This window comes from Palaemon carinicauda, chromosome 6 (assembly GCF_036898095.1).
Source record: "Palaemon carinicauda isolate YSFRI2023 chromosome 6, ASM3689809v2, whole genome shotgun sequence".
Classification (NCBI taxonomy): Eukaryota; Metazoa; Arthropoda; class Malacostraca; order Decapoda; family Palaemonidae; genus Palaemon; species Palaemon carinicauda.
The window spans coordinates 5,649,558-5,663,713 of NC_090730.1; the positions used below are offsets into that span (position 1 = coordinate 5,649,558).

General features: G+C 39.0%; 1 protein-coding gene across 9 annotated transcripts in view; it reads left to right on the forward strand.

The window, feature by feature from the left end:
• Positions 1 to 14,156, forward strand: part of LOC137642400 (src substrate cortactin-like) — a 94,938-nt gene that overhangs the window by 37,927 nt on the left and 42,855 nt on the right. For all 9 annotated transcript variants that reach the window (XR_011044769.1, XM_068374931.1, XM_068374934.1 and 6 more), the window contains 2 exons: positions 8,243 to 8,543; positions 9,672 to 9,729. Coding sequence is in view for 8 of the 9 variants with exons in the window: in XM_068374931.1 (XP_068231032.1) it covers positions 8,243 to 8,543; positions 9,672 to 9,729 (359 nt within the window). In the remaining variant the exon portion in view is untranslated. The remainder of the gene's footprint in view (positions 1 to 8,242; positions 8,544 to 9,671; positions 9,730 to 14,156) is intronic.

Here is a 14,156-nt window from a genome sequence, read left to right on the forward strand (position 1 = left end):
GAATGCTTTATCCTATTTTATCAGACTGTTAATACGAGAAGCTCATTCCCATCTGAATGAGGAAGACCAAGCTTTGCTGAAGGTAAGGACACACGAAGTTAGAGCTGTCGCAACTTCCGTGGCCTTTAAACAAAATAGATCTCTGCGAAGTATAATGGACGCAACCTATTGGAGAAGCAAGTCAGTGTTCGCGTCTTTTTATCTTAAGGATGTCCAGTCTCTTTACGAGAACTGCTACACTCTGGGACCATTCGTAGCAACGAGTGCAGTAGTGGGTGAGGGCTCAACCACTACAATTCCCTAATTCCATAACCTTTTTAATCTTTCTCTTGAAATGTTTTTATTGTTGTTTTTGGGTTGTCCGGAAGGCTAAGAAGCCTTTCGCATCCTAGTTGATTTGGCGGGTGGTCAAAGTCATTTCTTGAGAAGCGCCTAGATTAGAGGTTTTGATGAGGTCCTGTTGTATGGGTTGCAACCCTTGATACTTCAGCTCCTAGGGGTCGCTCAGCATCCTAAGAGGATCGCGAGGCTCCGTAAGGAAGACGTACTTAAAAAGGCAGAGTAATTGTTCAAGTCGACTTCCTTACCAGGTACCTATTTATTTTGTTTTTGTTATTTTGATAACTTCTAAAATGAAATAAAAATTCTTAGCTCATATGATGTAAACATATTTTGCTGGTCTCTACCCACCCCCCTGGGTGTGAATCAGCTATTATAATCACCGGCTAAGTTAAATATTGAAAAATGTTATTTTGATAATAAAATAAATTTTTGAATATACTTACCCGGTGATTATAAATTAAAGGACCCTCCCTTCCTCCCCAATAGAGACGCAGTGGACCGAGGAGAAAATTGAGTTCTTTGTTTACAATGAGTACTGGGTATCTGAACGACAGATGGCGCTGTTGAGTACACCCCCTACCTGTGTAGCGATCGCTGGCGAATTTTTCCGTAGAGTTTTTCTGTTGAGCAACAGAGTTGCAGCTATTATAATCACCGGGTAAGTATATTCAAAAATTTATTTTTCAATAAATAACTTAGCCGGTGATTATAATAGCTGCAACTCTGTTGCTCGACTGAAAAACTCTACGTAAAAATTCGCCAGCGATCGCTACACAGGTAGGGGGTGTACTCAACAGCGCCATCTGTCGTTCAGATACCCATTACTCATTGTAAACAAAGAACTCAATTTTCTCTCTGTCGGGCTACCGGCAAGACCTACTAATTCGCTGTTGCTAACTGGATTTGTTTTCACAACTATTTGGTGAAGTACACTATTCTAGTTTTGAGCTTTCGCTATGCAGGTGTTTTATCTTCATCTTAAAACTTGAACTCGTTTTGGATAGATTTAATTATGGTGACAAAGAGAGTATGGACTTTCTTTCACTTTTAAATGGCCGACCCTTCCCTTAGACGGAAGTGTGTTTAGGCTTTTAGTAATTAGCTTATCACGTTATAGATTTTGCTATATATATTTTATATCTCTCCGCCTTTATTAGGCCTCTTCGATTAACTTTCCATTTTTTATAAACATATAAAAATAAATTTTTAATGCTTTGTTTATATAGAACTTTCCTGAGAGTAGGCGGTCCTAACTTGGCAACCGAAGTTAATCAACGTTGAGCCCTTTATATCGTCTTTAGCTTTTAAAGAGCTAAGGATTTAAAACTTTTTAAATGTAATTATTTATGAAAGAATTTCTTTGATAGTCTTCGTACTGTTTTCAAAGATGAACTAACGTTTAGTTTTTTATGCTACGCAGTTGTTGATGTTCAGGACGTTCAACATGCGCTCTATCGTTACGATAGAGAGAGAGTGTATCACGGTTTCACTTTGCAGTAAGAGTAAATCGATTCTGACGTTTTGTTCATTCTTTCTTAGCTTAAATGTTTTAAATTCTATTTTAAAGGAACTTTTTATTTGAAAAACCTTTCAGTTTTTTCCTTTAGTCAAATAACGTTTTTTTGACGATATATAATTGGGCTCTTCTCTTAGGTGCGAAATCAAGAGAGAAAGAGAGAGAGAGATAGAGACGGAGGGAGAGAGAGGAGAGAAAACGTTCCGTTCAAGCGGGTAACGTTGTTCTCGTGTTACTCACGTCCCTAGTCGCTGTACGGGGAGGAAGGATAAAACGTTTTTAGGTTTTTATTCTCGTCCCCAGGCTATGTGCGGTGAGAGATTGAAAGCGTAGTTATATGAACTAGTGTTTAGTCTCTTTCCCAGCCACTGATTTTTCTTTTTATCTTAAAATATGTTTTCTGTTTTTTGCTGGTATTATGAGCTTGCATTATACGACTAATTTCGCAATTACTACCTTTTAATGAAGGGTAGAATTGCGTGTTTCAGGTAAAAATAAGTGCAAAACAGAAAATCGAAGTGATAAAGTGATATGCGCAAAGTGTTACAGTGTTGCGTCCGAGGCGCAAAGTGTTACAGTGTTGCGTCCGAGGGTTCGTCTGTTCGTGCCTGTCGTTCACCTAGTCCGTGACCTCTTACAAGCTCCCAAGCCCAGGGGAGAAGTAATGTCAAACGACTTATGGGTTCGAGAGGCCTTGACCAACGAACAGACGTTTTCCCTCTATGGTATCGGGTGTATCTTACCAAGATCTCCCCTACCATAAGACGAGAGAGACGTTGTTTCTCCTCGCCATCCGTAGGCTTTTCGCATAAGAAACTTGTCACAAGGTTTCGGAGCCCTTAAGCGAAAGTCAGTCCTTTCAGGACAGGTCCAGCGTCCTGGTTACAGCCATTAGGACAGCTCTGACCCTATGCAGTCATCGGGTAACTGCTCGCCGCCTAACAAAAGCGTAACACAGACTCCGAGAGTCTTTTTTTTGTAGGCAAAGTGTTGCGGTCACAGACGTTACCCTCGTCTATTACCACAACCATTTCCGTTGATCCTTAAGGGGTTTTATGGCAAAACATGCAGTATATGCTTGCCTCCCTTATGGAAGACTATTCTGCCGATTAGTCCGTTGAGTCTAGCCGTTTATCTCATCGATATCCTGGCTTTCAGCCAACCTAACGTTCCTTTGTGCTTACTGTTGACGTTGGCGTAGCTTAGTCACATCAGTCAGTTTGTTTAGAACCACACTCGATGCGGTCTCGTGTGGTTTTTCAGCCGCATTTGGACGTTAGGCCACTTGCTGATGCTCCTGTTGACGTTCAAGACGTTCACTAACAATCGGAGTTGACTTGTTTTGACGCTGTGCGTCAACCTCCGCATTCTAGAGTTGTTTTGACTGCTCAGTCTAGGCAGTCAAAGCAGTCTCGAGTGGACGCTGTGCGTCCTCACGCACCTGTTGTGGTTGACAGTTCAGATGTTGACAGTTCACAGACTGTCAAGCAGTTACATGACGTTGCGTTCTGGTCCGCTACTAATGCACCAGTAAGAGACTCAGCTTTTATCGGACAAGGTTCCTGTAGATGAGGAAGTTGCTGTTCTCCCTCCTACTGATATTCCCTTGAGGACTCTGTCAGATGGAGAGGAGCCTAAAGCTGCTTAGCCTCCTATGGACTTTAATTAAATCATGATGATTTTTTTAAGGATCTTCGTCCGGATCTTTTTGTAACTGCTGCTCCTCGTTCGCCTAAACGTCAGAGCTTACACTAGGCCTAGCTACTTCGAAGCCGTTGTTTTTAAGCTAGTGCTCTCTCGCTCTCCTAGAGAGCGTTACGTTGGCTAGGCGACTGGTTTTTCACCAGGAGGAGTTTGGGGGATACAGCCTTTGCTTTCCCTTCTTTTAAACTGGTTTATAGAGCGAGAGTCTGATATGACACGAGAGAAGTTCTCGGCTTGGGAGTTCATGACTCTGCCCAGATAGACTTCTCAATTCTGGTAGACTCTCCCTGGCGCCTAGCCAGGAGACGCTCCAAGTTGTTTACAGGTCAACTTCACAGCTGTTGTCGAGCCTTTGAAGTTTTGCTGTACTATTATGTCACGCATAACAAGGCTTTCAGGGATGGTAAACGGTTCCGCCTCAGTCGCTAACCCCGTCTGTTGCCACACCTGCTCCCGTAGACCCTAAATGGGCTTTGCTGCAAGACATGCAGTCCAAGCTCACGTCCTTGATAGAGGACTTAAATGCGGAGAAGAACCTTCTGGCCAACAACCTTCCAACCGGTCGGTTGTGCGCCCTGTTGACGCTGAGGTAACCTACTCGCGTCTGCCAGTTGAGGTGGTTACTCCACCGATGCGACCCAGTGTGGGTTGCCAGCCGCACGTTGACATTAAGCGACGCTCGGAGGTGGTTTTTGACGTTCAGGACGTTCAACAACCAGCAGAGGTGACTTGTTTTGACGCAGTGCGTCAACTTCAGCAACCCGGTAGGGTGTTGACTGCACAACCCAGGCGGTCTAGACAGTCTCGGGTTGACGCTGTGCTTCCTCGCGCACTCATGGTTGTTGACAGTTCACAGACTGTGCAGCAGTTCCATGATATTGCGTCCGGCTCCGTCACGCATCCACCAGTGCGACCGGATTCAGCGAGCCAGACGTTGCCCACTCCGTTGCCGTTTCCTCATCAGTTTTCGGATGAGGAACCCTCTGATGAGGACGTTGCTGAACAACAAGACGATCAGCCCCCAGCCCTGCTATCCATCCAGAAGATGCTGAAGAAGGAACGCTGCTCAGTCAGGCTGTGGATGAGTCTGGTAGGGACACTGTCATCCGTGGATCAATTTGTGTAACTAGGAAGACTACACCTCCGTCCTATTCAATACCATCTAGCTTTTCACTGGAAAAAGGACAAGACGCTAGAAGCGGTCTCGATCCCGGTTTCCGAAAAGATAAAGTCTTGTCTGACTTGGTGAAAGGACAATATCAACCTAAGAGAGGTTCTTCCCTTGGCTGTTCAGACTCCCAACCACGTTCTCTTCTTGGACGCATCGGACGTAGGCTGGGGTGCGACATTAGACGGTCGGGAATGCTCGGGGATATGGAACTCGAGTCAAAGGACAATGCATTTCAACTGCAAGGAGCTACTGGCAGTACGTCTGGCCTGGAAAAGCTTCAGGTCTCTCCTTCAAGGCAAAGTGGTGGAGGTGAACTCGGACAACACCACGGCTTTGGCGTACATCTCCAAGCAAGGAGGGACCTACTCTCTGACGTTGTACGAGATCGCAAGGGACCTCCTCACCTGGTCAAAAGGTCTAAACATATCACTAGTAACGAGGTTCATCCAAGGCAACTTGAATGTCATGGCAGATTGTCTCAGTCGGAAGGGACAAATAATTCCAACAGAATGGACCCTCCACAAGGATGTATGCAAGAGACTTTGGGCCACCTGGGGCCAGCCAACCATAGATCTCTTCGCAACCTCGATGACCAAGAGGCTCCCAATATTTTGCTCTCCAATCCCGGACCCAGCAGCAGTTCATATAGATGCCTTTCTCCTAGATTGGTCACATCTAGATCTATATGCATTCCCTCCGTTCAAGATTGTCAACAAGGTACTGCAGAAGTTCGCCTCTCACGAAGGGACAAGGTTGACGCTAGTTGCTCCCCTCTGGCCCGCGAGAGAATGGTTCACCGAGGTACTTCGATGGCTAGTAGACGTTCCCAGAACACTTCCCCTAAGGGTGGACCTTCTACGTCAGCCACACGTAAAGAAGGTACACCAAGGCCTCCACGCTCTTCGTCTGACTGCCTTCAGACTATCGAAAGACTCTCGAGAGCTAGAGGCTTTTCGAAGGAGGCAGCCAGAGCGATTGCTAGAGCAAGGAGAACATCCACCCTTAGAGTCTACCAATCGAAGTGGGAAATCTTCCGAAACTGGTGCAAGACAGTATCCGTATCCTCAACCAGTACCTCTGTAACTCAAATAGCTGACTTCCTCTTATATCTGAGGAAAGAACGATCTCTTTCAGCTCCCACTATCAAGGGTTACAGAAGCATGTTGGCATCAGTCTTCCGTCACAGAGGCTTAGATCTTTCCAACAATAAAGATCTACAGGACCTCCTTAAGTCTTTTGAGACCACGAAGGAGCGTCGTTTGGTTACACCTGGTTGGAATTTAGACGTGGTACTAAGATTCCTTATGTCAGACAGGTTCGAGCCGCTACAATCAGCCTCCCTGAAAGATCTCACCTTAAAGACTCTTTTCCTGGTATGCTTAGCCACAGCTAAAAGAGTCAGTGAGATTCATGCCTTCAGCAAGAACATCGGATTCTCATCTGAAATGGCTACATGTTCTCTACAACTTGGTTTTCTAGCCAAAAACGAGCTGCCTTCTCGACCTTGGCCAAAATCGTTCGATATTCCAAGCTTATCGTATGGTTGGAAATGAGCTAGAAAGAGTCTTATGCCCTGTAAGAGCTCTTAAGTTCTATTTAAAACGAACTAAACCTTTACGAGGCCCGTCTGAAGCTTTATGGTGTTCAGTTAAGAAACCATCTTTGCCTATGTCAAAGAATGCTTTATCCTAGTTTATCAGACTGTTAATACGAGAAGCTCATTCCCATCTGAATGAGGAAGACCAAGCTTTGCTGAAGGTAAGGACACACGAAGTTAGAACTGTCGCAACTTCCGTGGCCTTTAAACAAAATAGATCTCTGCGAAGTATAATGGACGCAACCTATTGGAAAAGCAAGTCAGTGTTCGCGTCTTTTTATCTTAAGGATGTCCAGTCTCTTTACGAGAACTGCTACACTCTGGGACCATTCGTAGCAACGAGTGCAGTAGTGGGTGAGGGCTCAACCACTACAATTCCCTAATTCCATAACCTTTTTAATCTTTCTCTTGAAATGTTTTTATTGTTGTTTTTGGGTTGTCCGGAAGGCTAAGAAGCCTTTCGCATCCTAGTTGATTTGGCGGGTGGTCAAAGTCATTTCTTGAGAAGCGCCTAGATTAGAGGTTTTGATGAGGTCCTGTTGTATGGGTTGCAACCCTTGATACTTCAGCTCCTAGGGGTCGCTCAGCATCCTAAGAGGATCGCGAGGCTCCGTAAGGAAGACGTACTTAAAAAGGCAGAGTAATTGTTCAAGTCGACTTCCTTACCAGGTACCTATTTATTTTGTTTTTGTTATTTTGATAACTTCTAAAATGAAATAAAAATTCTTAGCTCATATGATGTAAACATATTTTGCTGGTCTCTACCCACCCCCCTGGGTGTGAATCAGCTATTATAATCACCGGCTAAGTTAAATATTGAAAAATGTTATTTTGATAATAAAATAAATTTTTGAATATACTTACCTGGTGATTATAAATTAAAGGACCCTCCCTTCCTCCCCAATAGAGACACAGTGGACCGAGGAGAAAATTGAGTTCTTTGTTTACAATGAGTACTGGGTATCTGAACGACAGATGGCGCTGTTGAGTACACCCCCTACCTGTGTAGCGATCGCTGGCGAATTTTTCCGTAGAGTTTTTCTGTCGAGCAACAGAGTTGCAGCTATTATAATCACTGGGTAAGTATATTCAAAAATTTATTTTATTATCAAAATAACATTTTATTATCAAAATAACATATTACTGATGGACTATTGCATAATCTTGGTTTTATTTTAGAGTATGTTGCATATTACTCTATATTGTGTAACATTTGTTGTATTTAATAGGTATACAAAATATCAACATGTATTAGAACAAACGGAAAACTTGAAAACAAAATTTATATCATAAAATACTACAGCCTATAAGTGACTGTGTCGAAGACATGTTAAACTAAAGACTCTGGTGCAAACTATTACAGTTGTAGAGTGAAATTAGAGGAAAAGGAGTAAGAAAGTACACATACATGAAAGAACTCTTCTTGTCACTTAGAATATGAAATACATAAAAATGAATAAAACAGTCGGTTAAGTCAGGAATGTATGATTGAGTCAACCTAAAGAAATCATAGTTGTTAAGACTTATAATTGCATACAATAAATTTTTTTCACAGGGAATTGATTGTCGGGTATGATTTTGCTGTAACTAAATGTGCTGTTCAAGATTAGTGTGCTGATATGAAAATAAATTTAATTTCATTTAGTAGATATTGTATCATACATGTATTTTAAAAGCTGTATACAAATCGCTGCTTCCCTAAAGCAGCCATCACCATAAAACTGATAAGAATAGGAAGATGAATTCATTCATAAAAAAAAGTTGGACAAGGACTTTCTTAGACATGGGAGAGAATGGAAGGGAGGGCAGGCGATGTATGGGGAAGAAAAGAAAATATGGCAAGGTACCTAAGTAAATGCTTAGTAAATTAAAAAAAATCGTACAATAATTATCGACACCTCTTTTTATTCAGAGAGCGAGAGAGCACTCAACCTCCGTGCCCACTTTGAAAACTTGGCATCAACTCAGGAAGAGGAAAGATTAAAGCAACTTGAAGAGGAGAGGAAGAAAAGGCTTCAGGGAGACACTGCTGTCATCCTCCAGGAGAGGAACAAGCAGCTTGAATTGCAGCAGGAGGCTGAGGAGAAGATCCGCAAACAAAATGAAATGGAAGAAAAGGTGAGGGAGGAAAGAAAGAAAGAAGCTTTGAGAAGGAAACAAGATATCCAGAGACAATTGCAGGAAGAAGAAAGGCAAGATGATTTTCAAAAGAAGTAAGTAAATTTTCCATTTTCGTATACACGGATTGCTAATAATCACTTCACGGTACTATGTACCTGTAATTGAGTTATGTAACTTAATTTCATATTTTTGAGTACATTATTTGCTGATCTTGTGCAGTGAAGTTTTTTTTTTTGATAATTGGGTTTTGTAGTTAACTCTCTTTCATAATGACTTAAATTTAGGGTAAATCAGATGACTCATGCAAATTACAAACCTTTTTCACTTTTTACCGGCAAATTGTCTGATATGCAAAGTATGTAAGTAGAATTGTGAGTGAAAAGTTAGCAGAGCAATATTTTCCTGATTGGTGAGATATCTGAATGTGTAGTTAGTACAGTAGCCCTTTCACACGGCTCATATTTTGGTGGCGGGTGGTTATAGGTATGATCAGCATGACCTTTTTAGTACTAAATAACCCAGAGTGCTGGTTCCATGAGATTTCCCTCATTCAAATGTAATTAAGATAGTTTCTTACCTAAGCTAGCTTGTACATTCATTCAGTTCAAGAGATATCCTTAAAAGTCATCGCTTTTAAAACCAGAGTCTAGTTTATAGCCATCACATTAATGTAGCTAGTTTGTAAAGTATTTTGATAAACCATAGGGCTACTTAACCCAATTACTTTGAGTTCTGTCTTGCTTAATAATCTTGGTTGTATTTCCTATAAAAGTAGCAAGATTGTAGTTGTTTAGACAAACCTGCCTGTCATTTAATAATAGCGTCTTGCTGGTTCAAGTAACCCATATGAATTTCAACCTTTTAAAATAATTATTTTTTCACCCTGTAGTCTAGATCTCATAGTCATTTAAGCATCTTGTCAGCGAGGATCTGGGTCTTTAGGTGCTAAGGTGTTTTTGTGGAGGATATAGGAAATGTATAGGTTTTTTCAATTTAATGTGGAAAGTGAAAATATGCTATTTGAATTTTAATGACAAATTTTATCAATGTCTTCATGTAAGATAAAAGTATCATGAAGTTACATTTTAACCACCCATGAAAAGATGGCCATTTGATCCTAAAAGGTAACAAATTTGTTAGCAATCTGAGGGAGGTTAGCGGTTGTTATGCACAAGTCTCCTACCAAATATTGTCAGTATTTCATAGGCGTCTTTCCTCAGGGACGCAGAGATGCAGAGGAGGAAAACAGACGAGGAGGATTTCAAGACGCAGAAGCAGGTAAGTGTGATAACCAAGTTGATAAAGGTCCAGAGTTTTTGTTTTAGATCTTTGGATGCAGTATTCATTTGCAGTCACTATTATTACCATCATAATTAGATTTTTCTAGGCTCCCTTTAAATGCCAGTACCTGTAAAATCTCTAGCATTCTATAGTTGTTTAACCATTTAATAATCCCTCCATAAAATACCATAAAATTTCAAGATGTATATCATCTTGGTGAATGCTAGGGCATTAAAATAACTTATTTTGGATGGCCAAATTGATAACTCCATGTGGAAGAGGAGCTGGGTTTGGTTATGTCCCATAGAGAAGAGGAGGAAGTGAACTTTTATTAAGTGTCTTTTGTGAGATAAGCTAATGGTTTTAGACTAGCGAAGAGTGACACTGCATGGTTTGAGCCACGTGAACTAGAATAGATTTTTATACGATTGCAATTCTCTTTAGATTTTTTATCCATAGATTTTCTCACTGGAATGCTGAAACTTAATAGTTCTGTAAATATATTTTCAGGTCTTTTGATAAAAGAAATGTTAAAAATATGTAAAAAATCTTAATTCTATCCAGAATAAATTATAATAAATATAGAAGAAAAATTTCCTAAAATTTTGCCTGACTAAACACTATCCAAGTAGGTTGTCAAATTTCATGTAGCATTCCCCACATTGTTTTTAATTGTTCTGATCAAAATTTTCTAATGATATGATCAAGTAAGCAACAGTTAAATATAATTCAGGGTTGTTTTATTTAAGTAATTTGTAGTATTGTTATCTTAGCAGATTTGTCAGATAGGTCAGTCCTCAAGTTTGAATTTAAATCTTTTAAGTAGTTTTTAATGAAGTAAAGATACTTTGAATGTACAGTAAGTATAGAAGGATAGATGTACATTGAATAGATTTTTAAGTAAGCAAAATTACCATATATAAGCTGAGGTTGTAAGTATATATAGATCTGTTGTTATTTCTTTATTAATATTAACATTATAAAGTACAATTACTTATATTAATATTATCATTATAATTCATGATACAGTATATGTATATATTAACAGAGTAATAAATTAATACAAATGTGATCATGTGAGCAATTCCACAATTGACTTGCATCATATTGTGAGTTGTGTATGTGGAATTATGAGTCTCACATGACAGTAAAGTTATATAACCTCTGCCTTAAGAAATCCTTAATTTTTTACCTTTTTTTTTTTGTAGATTTTAGATTTTTATGTTTTGGTTTTTATTGTTTTTTTTTTTTATTTTGTAATTCTGTTGCTTGCTTTTAATATGGCTGGTTATCCCTCATTAAGAATGAAGGAAATTTCTGAGGGTAGTTTTCTATTGTTTCTTATCGATAATCAAAAGAGTACAGTAACAACCTAACAACACATTTTCTAGTGAGCAAAATTCCATCCTCATAACATAATCTGTTTCTTGTGGCAAGTCTGTCGAGAATGATATAAACCTAGAAGGAGTAAGGCTTAGGGTTCTATTTCATGCTAAGGAGGCCTTCTATCAGTCTCGGTAGTACAAAGCAAAGTGAAACTAGACTTCATTGAATATATTTACAGTTCGTCATTCACTTAGGTTGTGTAGAACTCATTGGGAGTTTTGAAACTCACATTGTATAGTACTGTACCTTCCTTGCTGTAGAAATGATAAATGGTCACAAAAGCTGAAATACTCACCATATTTGAGTAGAACTTCACTTTATCAAGGTCCAATTAACCATATTCTTTCCAATTAGCTCAAACTGCTAGAGGAGGTTATTCTCAAATGCAGAGTAAATTTTGTAACCACTATTTTTCTTAAAAATCTGCTTTATTGTTTATTATTCATGATTCAATTTGAATGTAAAACATGTCGGAACTAATGTTGATATATTGTTTGTATTTAATTATGTGAAATCTGCAACAAATGAATGTCATATGTTTCCATCATCTAGATAAAGAAGGAGTTTTATTACAGGTTCATACTTGGAAACTATTCCGTACATGTTGCCATAAATTTAAAAGATACTTATCATGACGAGATCATCTGCAACCAATTAGCTTTTGCTAGAAAGTCCTAATAGTAACTAATACATGAATGAAGTAAACGCTACTGACTATTAACTACTTAAGTGCCCTTTAAAGTGAAGTGCTACTGTTTTAGGATTTTTTGGACCAACACACAAGAAAGCATGAAAAATCTTTACTAGCTGGAAGTTGAAATTTTCCTAGGATTGCCCAAGTTTGAACATAATTTGGTTTATCTTGTCAAAATTGTGAGAATGCCAGTTGTACAGTGGAGCCGTGAGATGCAACTGAAAGAATCACAAAGCTAATCTTCTATGAGTTGTAGCTTGTCGCCTATTCATAGATAGCTGCTACTGTCTTCTGTGATAAAGATGTGTGTAATTCGAGTCCAATGAAAGCATTCAAATTTGAGATTTTAATCTGTTTTTAAGTAAGATTTTTTACTTCTTGTATGCATTGGTTGTGACCATTAGCTTTATTTTAGTGGACAGTATGTGAATGTTGCTTCCTTTGCTGTGAGAAGAGCATCGCTAAGTAGAGCATGATTGCTTGCTCTCGTTCAAAAAGAGAAATTTAATTACGGTGTTCAAACCGAAGGACTTAATACGTTTCATAACTGAAACAGAACATTGATTTAGCTTGGCTTTGATGCATAATGCTTTGCTTATTTACATCGGTGGGTTTCATTATTGATATATTAATTGTAAGAAATTTGGGAGTTATTATAGCCAAAAGTTTTAATTTTCTCCATATTTTGTATTTTGGGAGGTAGGTAATTCGGGAGTTTTATTCCTAGCAGCACCATAACACAGTACATAATCACTTTTTTTTCGCCACTAATAGATGGTAGAGTTTTAGTTCTTGTTACTACGAGAAAGGATTAGTATTTTGTTTTCAATCGGTAGTTTGGTAGCAGAGTCCATTATTGTATTGGCTGATAATGTAATGGGAGAGACATGATTAATTCTTTTCTTCACCAAGAGCTTTTACCAGTTTGATATTTATTAACCCTCTGAGGATCCAATGATACACTGTGGCATCATCCATTCAACTTTCTAATTCAATTTTCAGCTTCAATTTTCAGCTTCTTTCTATCTTTTTTCATTTGTTAGTTATTCTATGAAACGTCAACATAAGTAGGTTGACGCATGACGTCATATCTCCCTGGCCGAAAGTTATAAGCCTGACAGCAATTTTGTCACCAGAGGGTTAAGTAAAAGCATTCAAACAAAAGCAGTCATATCTCATCATTCATTGAATCAGTTGAATTCCTTTCAAGTTGAAACCTGGCTCTTACTTTTATTTTTGCTGTTGACTATATAAGAATAGCGTTACTGGCAAGTTAACCAAATACTAAAATTAGAATGCACAAAATTGCTTCACCCATTTATCAACCACACACACGTCACTTGAGCCAATATGACAAGTATGTAACCAACATGAACACTAGCTATGCTAAAACTACCAGTACCATCAATTATTTATATGAACCTCCACTGATGTTCACATTAATTCTCTCTAGAAGCTCAGTTTTATCGGTATTTACCCTTTAAACTAAAAGATTTTCCGTTTTCTTTCCTTTCAGTAGACTAATGCATTGATTCTTATCCCCATGGTTGCAACCCAAAGTTAGGTCCCCAAGGACTTATAACTTTATGGGCTTATTATTTCTTCAATACTCTTATATTATAAATCTTGCTAATCAGAAATTATCACAAGAGTTGTAGAATGTGATGCTATGATTTAGGTTCTGAACATATACATATAGTATACCAATCTGAGGTTAAGTGGCTGTCACTAGAGAAGGTGCTACAGTGTTTGTTTAAATTGCTGACTGAGAATTAGAATTCTCTGGCTGAAAAGAGACTGCTATTGACCCACAAATTCTTGGATTCAGTTTGGTTGAGGCAAGGAGCTTATCTTGCAGTTATTTTAGCTGATATTAATTCCTTAACTTTTCAATGCAAGGTCGTGATCTGACATTAGTTGGGCTATCTGAGAAACTGTCAGCTTTCAAAGGAAATCTTAAGTTGTTGTTGAATAGAATAAAAACTTGAAAGACTGTCCCTTTGAATGTACTTGTTGAGGATGAATGTTTTTCTCTCAACCAAGTCTGTAACAGTGTGCAATACATATCCAAGTTAATTGCAGAGATTAATCGTTCCATTCCAGAAAATGGAAGTAAATACAGTTGTATTAGAAACTCCTTTGACAAGAAGCTGAATACCTCCCTGAAGAAATTGCAAACACCAGCAAGCTACAGTAGCAGCTAATTGAGATTCAAAATTATTAATTACTTTATTACAGTTTCAAAAGGCAAACACTGAGCTCATTTTTGGTAAAAGTGTACAAAGATTCTTTGAGGTGCAGACCTAAAAGCACTCCTTCCCTTTTTCTACAACTTTCTTGTGTG